This window comes from Copadichromis virginalis, linkage group LG12, assembly GCF_057382275.1.
Source record: "Copadichromis virginalis isolate Kocher_CV1m ecotype Utaka linkage group LG12, C_Virginalis_male_GT1.1, whole genome shotgun sequence".
Classification (NCBI taxonomy): domain Eukaryota; kingdom Metazoa; phylum Chordata; class Actinopteri; order Cichliformes; family Cichlidae; genus Copadichromis; species Copadichromis virginalis.
The window spans coordinates 28145081-28162272 of record NC_140629.1 but is presented as its reverse complement, the minus strand read 5'-3'; the positions used below and the strand labels follow the sequence as shown (position 1 = coordinate 28162272).

The following is a 17192-nucleotide window of genomic DNA, read 5'->3' as shown; positions in this document are numbered from 1 at the left end:
AGTAATGGGTAAAATCTCAGAGGAATGTATACACCACCTTGTTGAACCTATGCCATGAAGAATTAAGCCAGTTCTGAATGTAAAAGGGGATCTAGCAAACTGTACCTTATAAAGTAGCACATGAGTGTAACACGTAATATTTATGATAAACTGATGTGAAAGTTTTGTGCTACCTCAAAATGTGCATCTGCTTTCTGGTAATTGCAAATTATTTCTTATCATTCCTTCTTTCTTACATTTTGTATTCTAATACCAGACGTGTTGCATCAGACTCTCTTTGCATTACCCTGTCAAGAAACCAGTCTGGGCGGCTTCCGGTGCCATCTATTCGAATTCTGATCTTCTTCAAAGGAGCGATGTCATCTATCTCCAAGGTAAATGTGTCTTCTTGCCCTCTTTCAAACCTGAATGAACCAATATATATGGATTAAGCTGCATTTAAAGACATGACTGTGCTAATTAAATAGTTTAACCTTTCTGAAGATACATTTAATTGCATTTTAACTTTCATGCCTTTGTAGCTGTACACAGCAGCTGGTTAGATTATCTTAGGTTAAACGGCATAAACAGTGAAACAGCCTGTCCAATTTTGTCCATAGGCAACAGCACAGATTAACATAAAACACTGTGTTTATTCAGAAACATGTGGTGCTTATGGCATTTATATGGCAGACTCTTTGTTATTACGATCTTAGTGCCAATAAAGGAAATCACTGCTTTGATCCAAAATACCACACAATAAGTGACATTTCTTTATAATTAGGTCACATTAATGAGATGCAACACATATATTATTGAACTTTAAAGGTGCTGATGAGCTCATTTTGTTTGTTTAAACTCAGGCATCCCACATTTCCAGTATTTGCACTGAAAGTATCAACTGTTTCTTTACTGATAAGTAATCACTGTGAACTGACCTATCCTCATTTTTGGGCAGAAGCATTTCCTCTGTGCTCCCATTGGCTCCGAACACGGTCAGGAAAATGTTGGTATCAGTTCCTGCATACTGAATGTCACCTGTGGCAACCGTGACTGAATAAACAACCTAAAAAAATACAGTACACAGAGATACAGATACAGTTTTTATGTAACACATTAACTGAATGTTTTCCAACACTTCATATTTTAGGTGCGGTGACTCACTTTGCGGATAATGTTGATCGTGCTGGAGTCCAGCACATTGATCAGTCTGGCAGTCAGACCATCTCCCCTGTCTTTAGCCAGCCAGCACTTACATGGAAAGATGTACTTGATACCTTTGGTTGGCACGGCAACCGACAGCTCATCCACCAACCAGCAGCTCTCTGGTGTGACACCATTATGGCCAAGCTGAGAGGGAAGAGAAGGGAGAGGAGATGGAGAGGGAATTTGTATATCACTTGATTTTTGTTTGATCTAGGCACATCTAGAATTAATTATTGCTGAGCTAGAATGGTTTTATTAAAATTTTAATAGCAGTGCATCTGAAGAGACAGCAGAGAGGAGACAGTTTCACAGATTTAGCTACAGAAAGAGTCCCAGATTCTCACTTCCACCCTCTTGATCTCTCCCACGTCAGTTCCATAGCACACAAAGTGCTCCATGGAGCCAGCTGTGAAGGATTTCTTTCCCTCTGGCAGGTCCAGCCACAGCCGGTCTGTCTCGACGTCATTGGGACCAATGATGATGACATAAACCCTCGCTGTGGTGCTGGCATCTTGTTCGATCGCCGTGGACAGGGTGAAGTGATAAGGGATGACTGGGTGAGAGAGAAAAACTGCTTTGAGATTTTTTTCCACATATAAAATTCAGTCTGATGTCTCAGCCACTTCAGAGACCATTCCTACTTCTTTAATATTAGTACTATCATCTAGCTCCAGGCTGAGTGTGACCTTTTGATCTTTTTCAAATATGGATGGAGGCAATATTAAAGTTTATCTTAAAGGAGTAGTTTGACATTTTGGGAAAGGTGTATTCTTACAGAAAGTCAGATTAAGGTGGAAGATTGTTAGCACTCTTTTAAAACTGTAGCCAGCAGCCATTTACCTTAGCATAGCACGAAGACTTATAGTCAGGAAATAATCCTTCATCACTATACACTGTAAAAGCATACAGCTGTTCTTCTTAGACGAAACATGTTGTGTTAATTAATGAGCCTTTAAGGTGTTTGTAGATGCTTTTCTTTTATTAAGGCTACATCAGTGTTATTCTAGTGCTTTAGCACACACATACTATCATGTGCAGCCAAAGAAAGAGAGCAGAGGGATGCTTGTTTTGTGTCTTGTATCATACAGAAGAACAGAAACAGCAACGTTTCAGATCAGAGATTTATTTTGCCTGAGGTAGAGCAGTTCCACTACTAATCAGAAGGTCAGTTGTTCAATCCCTTCTCCTCCTTCATTCTGCACGTTGAAGTGTCCTTGGGCAAGATACTGACCCTCAAATCCGCCTCCCCGTGCATCCTTCAAAAAGTGTGTTCGTGTGTGTGTTTGAAAGTCCTTAGAGGCAGAAAATATAGCTCAAATGTGTGTGTGAATGTGGGTTGTAATAATCAATTGCTTTGAGTGCTCACTTAGACTAGAAAAGCACTACATAAGTACCAGTTCATTTAGCATCCCTGGTAGAGAGGTACAAAGAGGATTATAGAGGATGAGGTTACAAAAGGTGTCTGAGCCAAGCTATCTTTTTTGTCTTTTTTTCTCATTTTTTGAAGCAATTGTAGGTCTGCGTACTACAATTTTGTGGATGTCTCTGCTTTCCTTTCCACACTAAAAAAAGTCAGAACTGCATTGGCAGGACTTCCAGAAGTCTCAGTTTTAGGAGTGCTGTGGTGAGTGAGTTCAGGCACAAGGCGTAACTTTGGTAAGTTAAACACTTTAAAATGAAAGCCACCAAGCACAAATTTCTTTAATGTTGGTTAATTTGGTGTAAATATTAGGGTGAACTATGACCTGATTGATATTACCTATATTTATCAAATTTCTATAAGTTTGCATTGATTCTTCCTGTTGATATTGTGGTTATTTATCATGTTGAATTTCAGTATTTTTTCCTGATATTTGTGTCCACTTCCAGAAACGTCATTTCACAAAGAGACACAATGAATAGACCTTACTTGGACCCTCTTCAACCACTACTGCCTTTTTCTTCTTTTTCTTCTTGTTGGCATTCTTGTCCAGTCCCAGTTTGGCCTGAGCAATCATTTTGGAATATGGATCAGAGCTTCTTTCACCCTCATACCCCTGAAACAGGCACAAAATAAACACAGCTATCAATTTTCTTTTCTGGAATAACTCTGACATACAAAGAAGAAAATAATAAAACACTGTCTTTAAACACAACCTTGACGTAGAAGGTCCTGTCTATTTGTTTGTCCTCTTTCTTCGTTGATAGCCAGCGCTCACACAGGAACATGTATACCTCTTCTGTTTCCACATCCAGCACCTCCACCTGGTCCAGGTACCAATCAGCCCCAATCATAGAGTTGTTATGACGAACACGAATCTTAAACACCTGCCCCAAATCCACGGCCTCAATATTGAACTTATCCACCTAAAAGGCAAAAGGAATTGAACAGATTTAGATTTATTTTTGTGCAACATCACATAACGATTCGCACTTCTCCTCTAATACCTCTCCTCTCTCAAACTTGTTCTTGTTATTCTCAGATTTGGCGAGTTTCCGCTCTCCTGTGTCTCCCAAATCTCCATAAATGGTGAGGAAAACGTTGGCATCGGTCCCTGCTCCGTACATATCGCCTGTCCGCACAGACACCGTGTATGTGTGAGCTGTGAGGGAGGAAAAATTTTGAAGTCGGTAAATGCAGACCTTGTTTGCTAATAGATTTTTTTTCCCAACTGTGTTGTTTCCAGTCTCACAGCGTGTCTATTTATACAGCAAAATGTCTCAAAAAAATTTGTACAACATGCAAAGGGTTGGTGTGACAGAAGAGGATGCTTTGGATAGTGCGAGATCGGCTGTGGTAACCCCTAAAGAGAGCAGCTGAAAGAAGAAGAATGTCTCAAAATTGGACTTTAAACCGTTCTCCCCACTAACCCTTTCAAAACTGAGTTCAGCTTTGAAAAAGTGCATGCTAGAAGAGCATATTAGGATGCTGAAAAGCAAAATCTACCAAGGCTTATATTGCTCCATGCTAGTTCAACATCTTCACCATGCAACAGCTGAAATACAAATAAGCACCTCTAATGTTTCCTTAGACAGAGCACTTGAAAGCAAGTGTAGTTACATTCCACCGGTGACATAACTTTCAACCTACTTTCCAAAGCATCTTCCACCTCAGTTTCAGTCGTTTTCAGTGTCCCATCCCTGAGGAGTTTCTGTGTGATGATGTCTGAGGGGACAAGCTCCCTCACCGTCTCACCATCATCTTCAGACTTAGCTAGCCAGCGCTCGCAAGGGAATATAGTCGTCTCAGAACCCTGCCATTAAACACACACAACTCTTCAGTCTGGCACCAGCTATGTTTCTCTAGCTGAGACTCAATGAACTGTGTGAGCCAGAAGATGTTAAATTATTAATTTGTTAATAATTTAATGAGGCCACAGACAAGAAATCTCTTAACGATGCACTTACAGTGCATTGCCTAAAGTATTCACTCATCTGCGTTCAAAGGCATATGAACTTGAGTGACATCCCATTCTTAATCCATAGGGTTGAACATGATGTTGCAGCTATAATAGCTTCAACTCTTCTGGGAAGGCTTTCCACAAGGTTTAAGAGTGTTTTTATGAGAATATTTGACTACTCTTCCAGAAGAGCGTTTGTGATGTTGGATGAGAAGGGTGCTGTCAGGACTCTGTACAGGACAATCAAATTCTTTCACACCAGACTCGCTCATCCATGTTTTTATGAACCTTATGTGCCTCGGTATGTGCTCTGTGATTTTATGTGACCTACCACTTTGTGGCTGAGCTGCTGTCATTCCTCAATCGCTTCCACTTAATAATAATAATAACAGTAAAAGTTTAATGTGGAATCCTTAGTAGTGCTTGACTTCACAGAGCTCCTGAGAGCAACCCATTGTGTCACAAATGTTTGTAGAAGCAGTGTGCATGCCTAGGTGCTTGATTTTATACACACACCTGTGGCCATGGAAGTAACTGGAACACCTTAGCCATGATTTGGATGAGTGAGTGAATAGTTTTGGCAATATAATGCCGCTATTATGGTGTCATCTCATGTGGCTTTTGCTTACCTTTCCTTTCCTGAGCTGTCGCCTGATCTCCACTCTGTCAAGATGCCATCCAGGATTGGTGCCGCTGTTGTCATGTCCTATCCTGATTTTCTCTATAACATCACCAATGTCCTCCAGCTGTTTAAAGACAACTTATCATTCGCAAACCGGCCGCCACTTTTTGAAAAGCTCTATCAGTGAGTAGCCACACATTACACTTACCTCCACAATAAACATGTCTTCAGCTCCCCTCTCAAAGCACAAGCGTCGCTCTCTCTTGTTGACACACAGGTGCTTCTGCTGAGTGCACACCCCCTTATGGCCATACAAGACTATAAACACGTCAGCATCTGTTCCCGCTCCAAATACATCGGTGGTGTATATCTTTATCTCATAAGGCACAACTGAAAAAAATGGAAAAGCTTTTTTGTTGACAGGTAAGGTGGAAGAACCCTTTTTGAGCCGTACACACACTGGTCCCATCATCGTTTACACTTCGGTTTATCAGGTGTCAGGTACAGCTGACCACTTGTGTTCAGATTTCCTTTCCTTCTTTTTAACCAAGAGTCAGCAAAGAAAACAACTATTTTAAGACTTGTAAAACACAAAAGCTGCATGAAAAAGAGAAAACAAGGTGTTACAATCTTGTTGTGGATGTATTAGACGCACTACAAAAAAATGTCAGTGCGTCAAAGACTGAAACTGCTTTGGCGGTTTCACCATTTATTGATGAGCAAACACTATCATGGTTAACTCATATTGATGACGTAGGAGTGGGTATATTTCAACTTAATATTCAAAAGCTTGCGTTTTGAATTTCAGAGGCCACAATTAAACGTGTATAATAGTCTTTGTTTCTATCCCACCTTGATTACTTGTCTGTTATTTGGTTTTAGTGCTTCAGAAGTAAGACCCTTGCTCAAAACAGAGCTACCCCTTTTGCTCTTCACTGAAGGACAGTGTGGGTGGGAAACATGCCAGGCTGTCATGGATGAAGGTGGAGGACAGGCTGGCATATAATCTAGTCTTTTATATAAGAAACATTTGCATTTTAGGAAAGGCTATATTAGTATTCACAGCTAACGTTTACAGTTATGACACCAGACGTGCTTTTATGCCTTACAGAAAACATATCAGACTAAACTATCTAACTGTAATAACTGTCCATCATTCTTACTACAAGCATTGATAAGCAATTAAAAGCAAGAAGTTTAGGAAGAAAGTCGTGTAGTATATGTGGTTATTTATCTGTGGAGAGGGATCACAGTTGTGCTAGCTGATAGCATAACAGCTGGCTTAAAATGTGTTTATTGTCACTGATGACATTTTTCTGTTTTAGTGTTAACTTGTTGTTGAAACTCAAAGGAATCATTTGATCTTTTAATACATTTGCTGTCCTAAATAGTTAACATCTAACTGGTAAGATACTGAATGAAAATACAAAGTAATGTGTAGAAATTATATCTATAGATAATTGCTACTATAATATCCTGAAATTGGTTGAACTTTTAGAGCCTGCTTTATAAAAATGCCCTTATATTGAAGGGCATTAAATTATCGTCATTGATTAAATAATAACAGTCTTTGAGCCCGCTTTATAAACTGCAATATTATTTATTTACTTTCTTGTTGTTTGTATAAACTAACTGACATGAATGGATCATAATGCATAAGTTGAGTTTGCATACATATTGATAAAAAACAAACTATACTCTATAAGTCAATATTTCGGGCTGTTGTCTCAAACTTTATCTCAAAATTTGGATTTATTAACTCAAACTAATGAGAAAATAACTTTATCAGGGGAGGCTGGAGCCTATCCCAGCTGTCATAGGGCGAGAGGCAGGGTACACCCTGAACAGGTCGCCAGTCTAACACACAGACACAGACAACCATTTGCACTCAAATAACTTAAATTCTGAGTAATTTTGTCTAAAGTTTGAGTGAGTAAGTCATAATCTTTTTTTGGAAAATAACCTGAAATTTCGACTTAGCTCTGCCAATCGAAAATGTTTTTTTCAAGGGCAGAAACAAGCCTTCATTGGAGGAATGATAATAAAAAGACAGGACACCACTGCAGCTTTATAACATTCATTACAGACAAGCACCATTCTTCAGGCAGACTGCTTTAAAATACATTTTACTGCTAATGCTTCCGCTCTTTTATCAGAGTGAAATTTTGCATAAAGCACTTTTAGAGGACGATTTCTCAATAAGCCTACTCTACGTTTACTAATGGATTTGAGTGCTTATATCACTGCTGTTCACTCACATGGTGTGTAGAATTCAGTCTGTAAGTCAGCAGGATAGAGATCCCTCACAGTTGCACCATCATCCTCCCCTTTATCCAGCCAACGGCCACATGGGAAGCGCATCCTCTGACCCTGTGAAGGGGCATCAATGTCGATCCAGTCCAAGAACCAACCAGATGAACCCCCTGATTCAGAAAAAAAAAGTTTATTTTTTTTGTACAGTGCAGTGCTTATGTATATGACTGCTTTGTTTGTTTTTGGACAGTACGTTCTTTCCCCACCTGAGTTGTCGTGCCCGATTCGAACTTTTACCAGGTCGCCCAGATCCACGGCCTCCACAGTGAACTCATTGATCATCCCCTGTTCAAACTTATTCTTGTAGTTTTTACAAGCCTTTAGATTGATGATCCCTGTGGGTGACATGCAGATTTTTTTAAAATTCTGATATTTAGCCAGTAACAGGGATGCCACCATAATGCAGGGATGATGCTGAATTATCGCACCTGTGTCATCATTTTCACCAAAGAGGATGGCGAAGACGTTGGAATCAGTTCCAGCATACTTCTTTTCTCCAGTTTTTATCTTAAGAGTATATGTAGTAGACATAGCTGCAGGATAAATTTATCATATAAGTACATGAAACTTGTCATATTGGTCTTCCACTAATCTTATCCCACTGAGGCGTAAACAAGCTTTGAAGCTTCATTACATTTCTGCTCCAGGCCCAGAGTACCACTCGTGCCCTCATCATCATCATCCTTCCTCATGAAGGCCTCATCCACGGGAACCAGCTCTCTCGCTATCTGCCCGTCGTCTTCATCAACTGCAAGCCAGCGGTTACAAGGGAAGTAGTATCTACAGAAGAAACACCTCTGTTCAACACTCCAAGATATAATCTTGTTAATTTACTCTCCTAATCACACAAAATCTTTAATCCTTGTTTGCTGTAGGATTTTTCTGGAATCCAGCTGAATAACTAAGCAAAACCCACATGGCTGTATGTTTGTGGCACCTACGTTGTATCCTCTTTTGTGTCCACTATTTCAACACGATCCAGGTACCAAGAGGAGTAAGACTCAGAGTTGTCATGACGGATTCGTAGCTTCTTCAAAGGGCCCAAATCAACGGCTGTCACGATGAAAACATCCTCCTGCAAAATGCAGCAACTAGATGTTTTACAAATCACTTTTAATTTAACTGTTTTTATTTGATAGTCCAAAGTGATACCAGAGCAGAAATGAATCGGGACTCACAAGAGTGTTAACTGATAGAAGAGAAGTTGGTTTGAAACAGTACTGAAATATATGAAAGCTTTGAAACTTTACAAGGGAAAGACAGAAAAGGCACAAATATATGAAAATGGAATGCAATCCATCCAGAGTTGCTACAGTATATCTGACCACATCACAAATATATTATTAGAAGAAGCATGTAAGCAAAAACAAGGTAATATGAAAACTCCCTGTTTCTGCGATGCTGTGTAAAATGTAGAGAAGAACAAAATGCAAAATCCCATATTTACCTAAAAATAAGTCAAAGACAACTTAAAAAAAACTTTAGTTGAATTTGATATGTATATTATAATGTTCCCAAAGTCTTGAAAGTAGGCAGGGTAGTTCAACAAACAGACTCTTTTACTTTTGTTTTTACAATTGAGTCATGTTGTTCACGTCACAGAGGTACCTATATGTGGTTTGACATTGTCCTGAGAAATCATCATCTGTATGGCTGCATATGATTTGGAATCATCTGGTGGGATTCATATGTTTCTCCATAACTTGTATGTGCTCTTCAGCCTTAACAGTGCCTACCATGTGCAAGTTACTCATGCTTTTAGAATGCACACTAATATTAAGTCATACAGTTCCTCACATTTTTAGAGAGGAGGAAGTGATGGGCATGTTTTCCATCATTTTTATCATTTTTAATTAAATACACTAAGTGATTTGCAAGTCAATTCATTTTTTTCACCTTTCCTATTATGTTAAAAAAGGAGAAGACGGCTGGTCATACTCCACAGAAAACAGTTAAATGAATATGTGAGCTGCAGTTAAATTTCTTCATGGTAATGTGACAAAGATGGCACCATTCGTTTGTTCCCTTCTCCCTTCCACTTGCCACTCCTGGATTTATTTCTGTCTTCCCGAATCATCTGAAAACAGTTGATGTTAGTGACGGGATCTTGAATTATTCTTGAAGATGTGTTTCTGTGACACTCAGTATAATACACACATGAAGAGCCCCTCATTTCTCACAAAAGCTGTTAGCCTCTCTGTGGTCCAGCCATCTCACAGGCATGACAGTGTCTGTTTTCTGGGCCTGTTTCTTTTCCCTTGTAGCTTCCTTCTACTTCCACATCCCCTGCTTGTTATCCTCTGATTTCTGCAGGGATGTCTGTTGTTGTTATTCCGGTCGTCATGCAACTGCAGCACGTTTAATAAAAATGGTAATAAGGGGTCGAGAAAACAGAGCAGGTCTCCCAAGCAACATGTCCGGTGATGGCATAGCTCAAGAAAAAAAAGGTACTAGCAATAAACGAAACAAACCAAGTGTGACAAGAAAAAGTAAAAGAAAGCAAAAAAGGAAGGAAGAAAAGGACAGAGAGAAAGAGAGGTGGGGTTGTTGAGGAAATATTCAGTTTATTTCACTGTTAAGGCACTCACTCATGAGTAAAATATAGTATTTTTTTTTTACATTGTATCACATAAAAGTATTTATTTATTTATTTATTTTTTAAAAAAGAAGAACAATTCCTTTACAGAACTGAGGGTGACACTGTTTATTCAGGAGCTTTAATTGGTCATAAATAAACTCTCTTTCTTAAATTTTGTTATTATATATATGCCTCTTAAAGTATCTTTAATGAAAAAAACGATTTTAAACAGAACTAAACAGAGAAAAGGTGTAGATGTCTGTCAGCCACAGACCAAACACTCCCACTCACCGAATGGACTTTTTACTTGTGTCTTAGAAACAGACCCATTTTCCACTGAAGTGAGCTCTATGTTCTTACAGGGCCAGCTGTGATAATTAATTAACAGGTGTGGATAAAGTATGGAGTAAAAGTAGGACGGGTTCAATGACGCAGAGGACTCCTGTGAGTCCAAGCCGGCTTGCCTGCAGGAGTGTTTGTAACCCTACCAGAATATGCTCCCACCCACACCTCAGTGGAAGACTCATGTTGCGCGAACATGGTTGAATCTTTGACTAACTGCTGGTTAATTTTCAGCATGACACATTTTTGAACAAATGTATAAAGGTGTTCAGCTGTGATGAAAGCTACTAAGATATTTTTTTTAAGAATATCAATTCGTAGAACTTGCCACAATAGAGCATAATCACAAATATAATCAAGCGACATCTTTAAATCTAAATCATCATTTTTATAATCATACAAATTTAGAAGTGATTGTGTATTTCCTTTATTACCTGCCCTCCCTCAAATTTATTGATGTTGTCAGAATTCTTCAGGCAGCGCTCTCCAGTGTCTCCGTTCTCTCCATAAATATTAATGTAGACATTGGCGTCGGTCCCGGCTCCCATCATGTCACCAGTGAAGACACACACTTCGTAGGTGTTGACTGTCAGACAAAACAAGGGTTCAATTACTAACACCTTGTTAACCTGTCATACATGCCCTCCAAGTAAATGTGTGAACCAATTATGGCTAAAACACAACACTGAAGACACAATGAAGATGTCGTAAATAAAAATACATTTCAGTTCTTTATTGCTTATTAGCTGTAGCTAATTGAAATTTCTTAAATGACTAAAAATGGGATAAGGTGGTACTGGGAAGTCTTGTTCAAAAAGATAAATGCAGACAGGTGGGTGCTCACTGGAAAACTGATAGAAAATACATCTGCTTTAAGCCTATGTCTTAAATTAATTAACTATGTGAGGAGAAGGGATGCATATGGGAAGAAGAGGTGCTCTTTGAATAAAACAGACCTTTTCTTCTCTCTAACTTTAAAGACATGATGTTAAATCTTTTAGTTTTGGTTGACTTAATAATATTATTACGTGCAATGTAATCATGAATTTCATCCAGCACTGGTATGCTTCCTTTGCTCTGAATGCATTATTCATGTGAAAAGGCATTTGAATTCAGTGCAGATGGTAGATTACCTCCATGACTAGATTTCCACATAGGGAGGTAACTAAGGATTGCACACAGTCAGTGAGACTGCAAAAAGTCATTAATAATATAAAAAAAATTATAATGAAAATCTCACGCATTGAAACTTTAATATGCTCCAAACTCAGAAGTGTTTAAAGAACATATGCAATTTCTAAAAATGCATTTTATGCTGTTGCATTTTTGATATAATTTAAAGAGGGTTCATGGACCAGCGAACAAAGCTGTGTTTGCCTGACTCTATCCGTGCATGAATAGCAGCTCCATTTTGTTGCAGGTGGTATATTTGAAAGAGTGATTTTGGTGCATTTTTATTGTGGAGTATGCACGGAGAAAAGGGTTTTGTTTTGTACTATGTTGCAAATCCATGGCCACTGAACTACCGGGAATTACTATTATGATGATTATTACTATCACATATATCATCATCATCATGAACTGTGTTAAATAAAACAGTTAAAACTTTCATTTAGCTTGTTCATTTAGTACCTTCCATCTCTTCTGCATCTTCAGGCAGCAGCTCCACCACCAGCTCGCCGTCCTCCTCTCCCCCAGCCAACCAGCGTGAACAGGGAAAATGATATGTCAGCACCACTTCTTGCATCTCCTCGCCACCCTCCTCATCCTCATCTTCCTCTTTCTTCTTTTTCTTCTTCTTTTTCTTGTCCTCCTTTTTCTTCTCCTTGGGCACCAAGGCCATGATGAGATGTTTCACGTCCACTGTCTCCAGGAACCAGCCAGATCCAATGCCGGCGCCATTGTGACCGATGCGTATCTTAAAGATCTTTCCGACATCTTTGGCCTCTATCTGTCAAACAATTGAAAAGTTTTGATTCAACATTTGGACACTTAATTCTGCATTCACGTTAAATTGTTGCAATAGAGTTGGAGTTTTGGAAATCATAAAATCCAGATTTGAAACCTTAAATATTTCGGTGGTATTCCGTTCAAAGTTGTTGGATCTGCTTTCCAGTGTGATAACCTCCGTCTTCCCCTTGTCCCCGTAGATTTGGATGAAGACTACAGCATTTGTGCCAGCAAACACCACATCTCCGGTCACGACTGTTATCTCATAGTTTATTACTAGAAAATGTAGATCGATGAATGTGAAAGTGAACAGAAGTATTTTTCATGCAGCAATGGTGTTAACACATACTCATATACTTAACTCATATATTTAAAACGCCTTACATAATAATTCAGTTCAGTGTAATTGTTTTTAAATAGTGGAAATTCACAATAACTTTTATCTCAAGGTACTTTATATTGCAGGCCCCAAACCCTACAGTCTAAAAAATATTTTAGACTGTAGGGTTTGCTCACTGGTGCAGGAGGTTTGCTCACTGGTGCATCTTTATTTATAAGGCCCTGCTTGGACAAATGCCCACCTACATTTGCGATCTGCTCACACGGAGAAGTACTGTTTCTTACAGCCTGCGTTCAAGCGATCTTTTATTGCTCAATGTTCCATTTGCCAGAACTGAACTGGGAAAGAGGGCTTTTACTTATGCTGCCCCTTTCACATGGAACATGATGCAAAAAGACTGGAAGATAGCAGATCTTATTTCATTAAATGCTTTTAAGTCCAGATTGAGAGAGCCAGAGAAAAATGTTTTTAAAATGTAATTGTTATTTATAATATGTATGTAACTTTGTAATTTCAACGTGTTGTCGCCTCTTGGCCAGGACTCCCTTGCAAAAGAGGTTTTTAATCTCAATGGGACTTTTCCTGGTTAAATAAAGGTTAATAATAATAATAATTTTAAAATAACCCAACAAAGAGACAACCCCCTATGAGCTTGCACTTGGTGATGGTGGGAAGGAAAAACTCCCTTTGAACAGGAAGAAACTTCCAGTAGAACCAGCCTCAGGGAGGGGCAGCTATTTGCTGGGACTGGTTGAAAGAAAAGACTCCATTATTAACCTTGGTAGGTGAAGGTGACTCCCTATTTGACTTTTGACTTACTCACTCATTTAAATACTGTTTATTAGTGTTTTTCTTCCTGTGCTTAATGTGTTGCCTACATTGTTCTACATCCAGGATCTCGCTTGGGTAGAGCTCCACCGTTGTTTTGCCATCGGCCTCATCTTCGTCCAGCCAGCGGTGGCTGGGGAACATGTAATTCTTTCCATGGACTGGAACCAAAATTTGAACACTGTCCAAGAACCAGCCCGCACGCATGCCTTTGTTAGTGTGGCCAATCAACAGACGGTTGATCTGGAAGAATAAATAAATGACACCAATTACATTTTAGACGTTTCACGCAGAAATTCTGAAAGTTCACAGGAAAAAACAAAACAATAGAATCTGTGTTATGTGTTTTTTCCATTTTACTTTAGCAAATATCCTCTCATATTTGGAGCAAATTGAATAAAAAATCATAATAATACTGACAATTATTGTTGCTAAGCCACTGTCCACAAACAGACACTACAAACATTGTTTCTATGATGTGTTTGTAACAGTAACTAAGCAACAGTAATTAGCAGTAAGGGTACAAATGCATTTAGACTACAGTTAAGATCTTTTTTTATTAGAATACGGATAGTATTATCCTATAATAAAATAGAATGAATCACAAAAGGCTATGTGTCTTTCATAAGTGAGAATAGGTCTTTAGTAAAGCTTTTCATAATACTGCAGTAGTGTGTAAAAGTCTCCAGCCACCTCTTATTTATAATCTTTATAATTTGCAAGGAAATTTGGAAAATAGGTGCAGAGATTTATTGAAAAATGTGCAAACCTACATGAAAATATGTGCTTAAAACACAGTCTGTACAATTGAAACAAGGGAATCACCTTTTGGTGCATAAAAAATTACAAAAAAAAGTCAATTTTCATGGAAACAAAATATAAAGAATTGAAGGGGAAGACTTATGCATAGTACTTTACATTGGCATCAACATCAAATGACAAAAACCTGTCCAATGTCAAAGGTTTCCACTGTGAAGATGTCAACGCGGCCTGTTTCAAAGTAGTTCCCCAGGTCGTTGGCAGAGACCACCAGCATCATCTTACCGGTGTCACCTTTCTCTCCATAGAGCTTCACAAACACATCAGAGTCAGAGCTACCTCCGGGGATGTCACCTGTCTTCACAGCGATGTGATAGTTGGTATCTGACACACACAGAGAACAAATATAAGCATGACAATAAAATTCAAACGTTACTGAAATGTCAGATTCCTTTAACTTACTGTAAAGACGCTGTCCTTCTGCAAACGGAACTAATTCTCTGACAATCTGTCCATCATCCTCGTTGCGGGCCAGCCATCTGGATGCCACATTCAGTAAACAAACTATTATCTCATCCATCACACACACACACACAGTTTAACAACTATTATGTATATACAAAACATGTTTTTAGGAACATGTAATCATCCAATCATTCATTCATGTGCCAGCACTGCAGCAAATAAAATCTTCAGGATCAGGATCTTTAGTTTATGTGCACATCAAAATAAAGAAATGAGGCAGGCTGTCTTTAAAGATGTGTTCCTAACAAAGTGACTAGTTAGTGTCGATTTTATTTCCCCGCAACAACTGTGACTGATGAGAGCACCTGTTACAGGGGAACTCCACGGCATTTGCCTCAGCTTGTCCTTCCTCTCTTACAATCACTTTGTCAAGAAACCAGGCAGAGCCTCCACCTTTGCCATCATGTCCAATTCTCACCCTGCGGATCTGCCCAATGGCCACCGCCTCAATTAGAAACTCATCCAACTAGAAAAACACACAATAAGATTGGATGAAGATCAGTCATGTGACTTTTAAATGAAAAAACAAAACGAAGTGAAGCTTTCTTCGTGAGCTCTATGTTTAACAGTGCAGTGCTAAATATACATACACTTCCTTTCTCAAACTTGTTGACGTTGTTTTTGCAGTTGATCAGGTCCCTATCTCCGGTGTCCCCTTGGTCTCCAATTAGATTTAGAAAAACAGATGCATCTGTGCCGCTACCACCGACCGTCCCCGTGCAGACAGTTACTCTGTATTTAATCACTGCAGAGCACAATAACATAATTCATCGTCACTTACATTCTTCTTCTTGTTTAGCTAATAAGATTTGGATTGTTCATGGTGAATGTGGATATACACACAGGGCAGAGGCTCAGCAATAAGCTCTCCGGTGGCGGGAAGCTCTCTCACAACCTCATTATCATCTTCATTACTATCCAGCCACCGCTCACAAGGAAATGTATACTTCTCCTTCGTTAATGTTTTCATTAATGTTGCCTGAATGAATAAAGATGATATTGATTTTTGATTGTATCAGTTGGAGCTGAGGATGCTGATTTCTTTATATTAGCACCATTCTTGTGTTTGCTAGGCTAGAATGTCTAAAAACTGGCTGTTTGAGATTTTAGGATTTTTATGAAATCACTAGCAGAAATAGGTATGGAAATGTCACAGCTGAGATAATTTATCCGATTACTAGATTTGAGAAATTCTCACCTTGCTTAGATGCCATCCTCCAAAAGGATTCCTCTTTTCATGCCAGATACGGAGTTTGGTCAGTTTTCCCAAATCAGAAAGTTCAACCTGTGATTTTAAGTCAAGGTAAAAGTAGTTTATTACTGTGTGCAGCCTCAATATCTGATGTGCTGATACTAATGTGCGTAGCACTGAATTGTAGGATACTTACCATAAATCTGTCAACTTGTCCTTGTTCAAAATTGTCTGTTTTGTTGTCCAGCCTGATCTCGTCTGACTTGCCCTTTTCTCCGTACACCTGGAATGAGATATCAGCATCGGTTCCTGCGCTGGGCAGGTCCGACGTCCAGATCCACAGCGACCAGGGATGCTCTGAGGAAAAGTGAACTCAAATCATCATCTTAAATTAGGACTGCCATAGCTTTTCATACCTCAGAAACTAATGGTGTCCCACTTTCATCATCATAATTTGTTTGTCACTGTGACTAAGAGCTCATCCATTCTCCCTGATTGCTTTGGCAGAGTGAAATAAAGTATGCTTTACACATTTGAGGGCAGTAGGAACACGAAGTCTCTGGAAGGATTTTTTGACAAGAGCTTAAAGATGTCAGGGGAGCAGCAGAAAATGCATTTTTGCTCATTAAAAATCTTCTCAGGACGGAAACTACCATTTTGAGGTGATTGCAGCAGACAGCTCCCAACTGTGATTTTTTGTGATTGTGAATGGGCATGAAGCCGGGCAGTGAAGGAATGCCCACTTTACAAATTTATGTCGAAATAATAAACTTCTGCTGTTTATGTTTGTCAACCAGAAGAAAACTAAGATAATACATAACAAATGCAATCAGCGGTTACATGTCTTCAAAATAGATATTGGACTTAATTTCACTGGCAATTTCACACAAAGCAGAATAAAGACAGGCTGCCTACTGCGTCAGTATGCAAATTTGTGTTAGTTCATTTACTGAGTGGTTCAGGAAATAAACGTGGAAATGACAGCATTAGCTGCCACCGCTGACTAGCCGTAATTACTGACATTCAGCTCACTTTTCTGTCTCTTCTGCCTGAGTGAGACCATCTCGTAGAGCTCTCGCTCTATCAGCCCATCTCCCTCCTTTTCATCCAGCCATTTACTGCATGGGAAAGTCTGCTCTATTCCGGTGAATGGGCAGTAAACCACAACCTGCAAAGAA

The 17192-nt window shown here is 39.1% G+C and overlaps 1 protein-coding gene across 1 annotated transcript in view; it reads right to left on the bottom strand.

The window, feature by feature from the left end:
* Positions 1-17192, bottom strand: part of loxhd1b (lipoxygenase homology PLAT domains 1b) — a 39729-nt gene that overhangs the window by 13840 nt on the left and 8697 nt on the right. The window contains 27 exon segments of the mRNA XM_085474237.1: positions 287-404; positions 918-1045; positions 1144-1329; positions 1530-1738; positions 3095-3221; positions 3322-3531; positions 3613-3767; positions 4256-4418; positions 5195-5311; positions 5396-5577; positions 7446-7610; positions 7707-7835; positions 7929-8033; positions 8135-8280; positions 8442-8575; positions 10855-11006; positions 12053-12371; positions 12486-12646; positions 13589-13781; positions 14485-14681; positions 14760-14836; positions 15128-15288; positions 15413-15567; positions 15666-15801; positions 16021-16107; positions 16211-16371; positions 17047-17182. Coding sequence (XP_085330363.1) covers positions 287-404; positions 918-1045; positions 1144-1329; positions 1530-1738; positions 3095-3221; positions 3322-3531; positions 3613-3767; positions 4256-4418; positions 5195-5311; positions 5396-5577; positions 7446-7610; positions 7707-7835; positions 7929-8033; positions 8135-8280; positions 8442-8575; positions 10855-11006; positions 12053-12371; positions 12486-12646; positions 13589-13781; positions 14485-14681; positions 14760-14836; positions 15128-15288; positions 15413-15567; positions 15666-15801; positions 16021-16107; positions 16211-16371; positions 17047-17182 — 4209 coding nt within the window.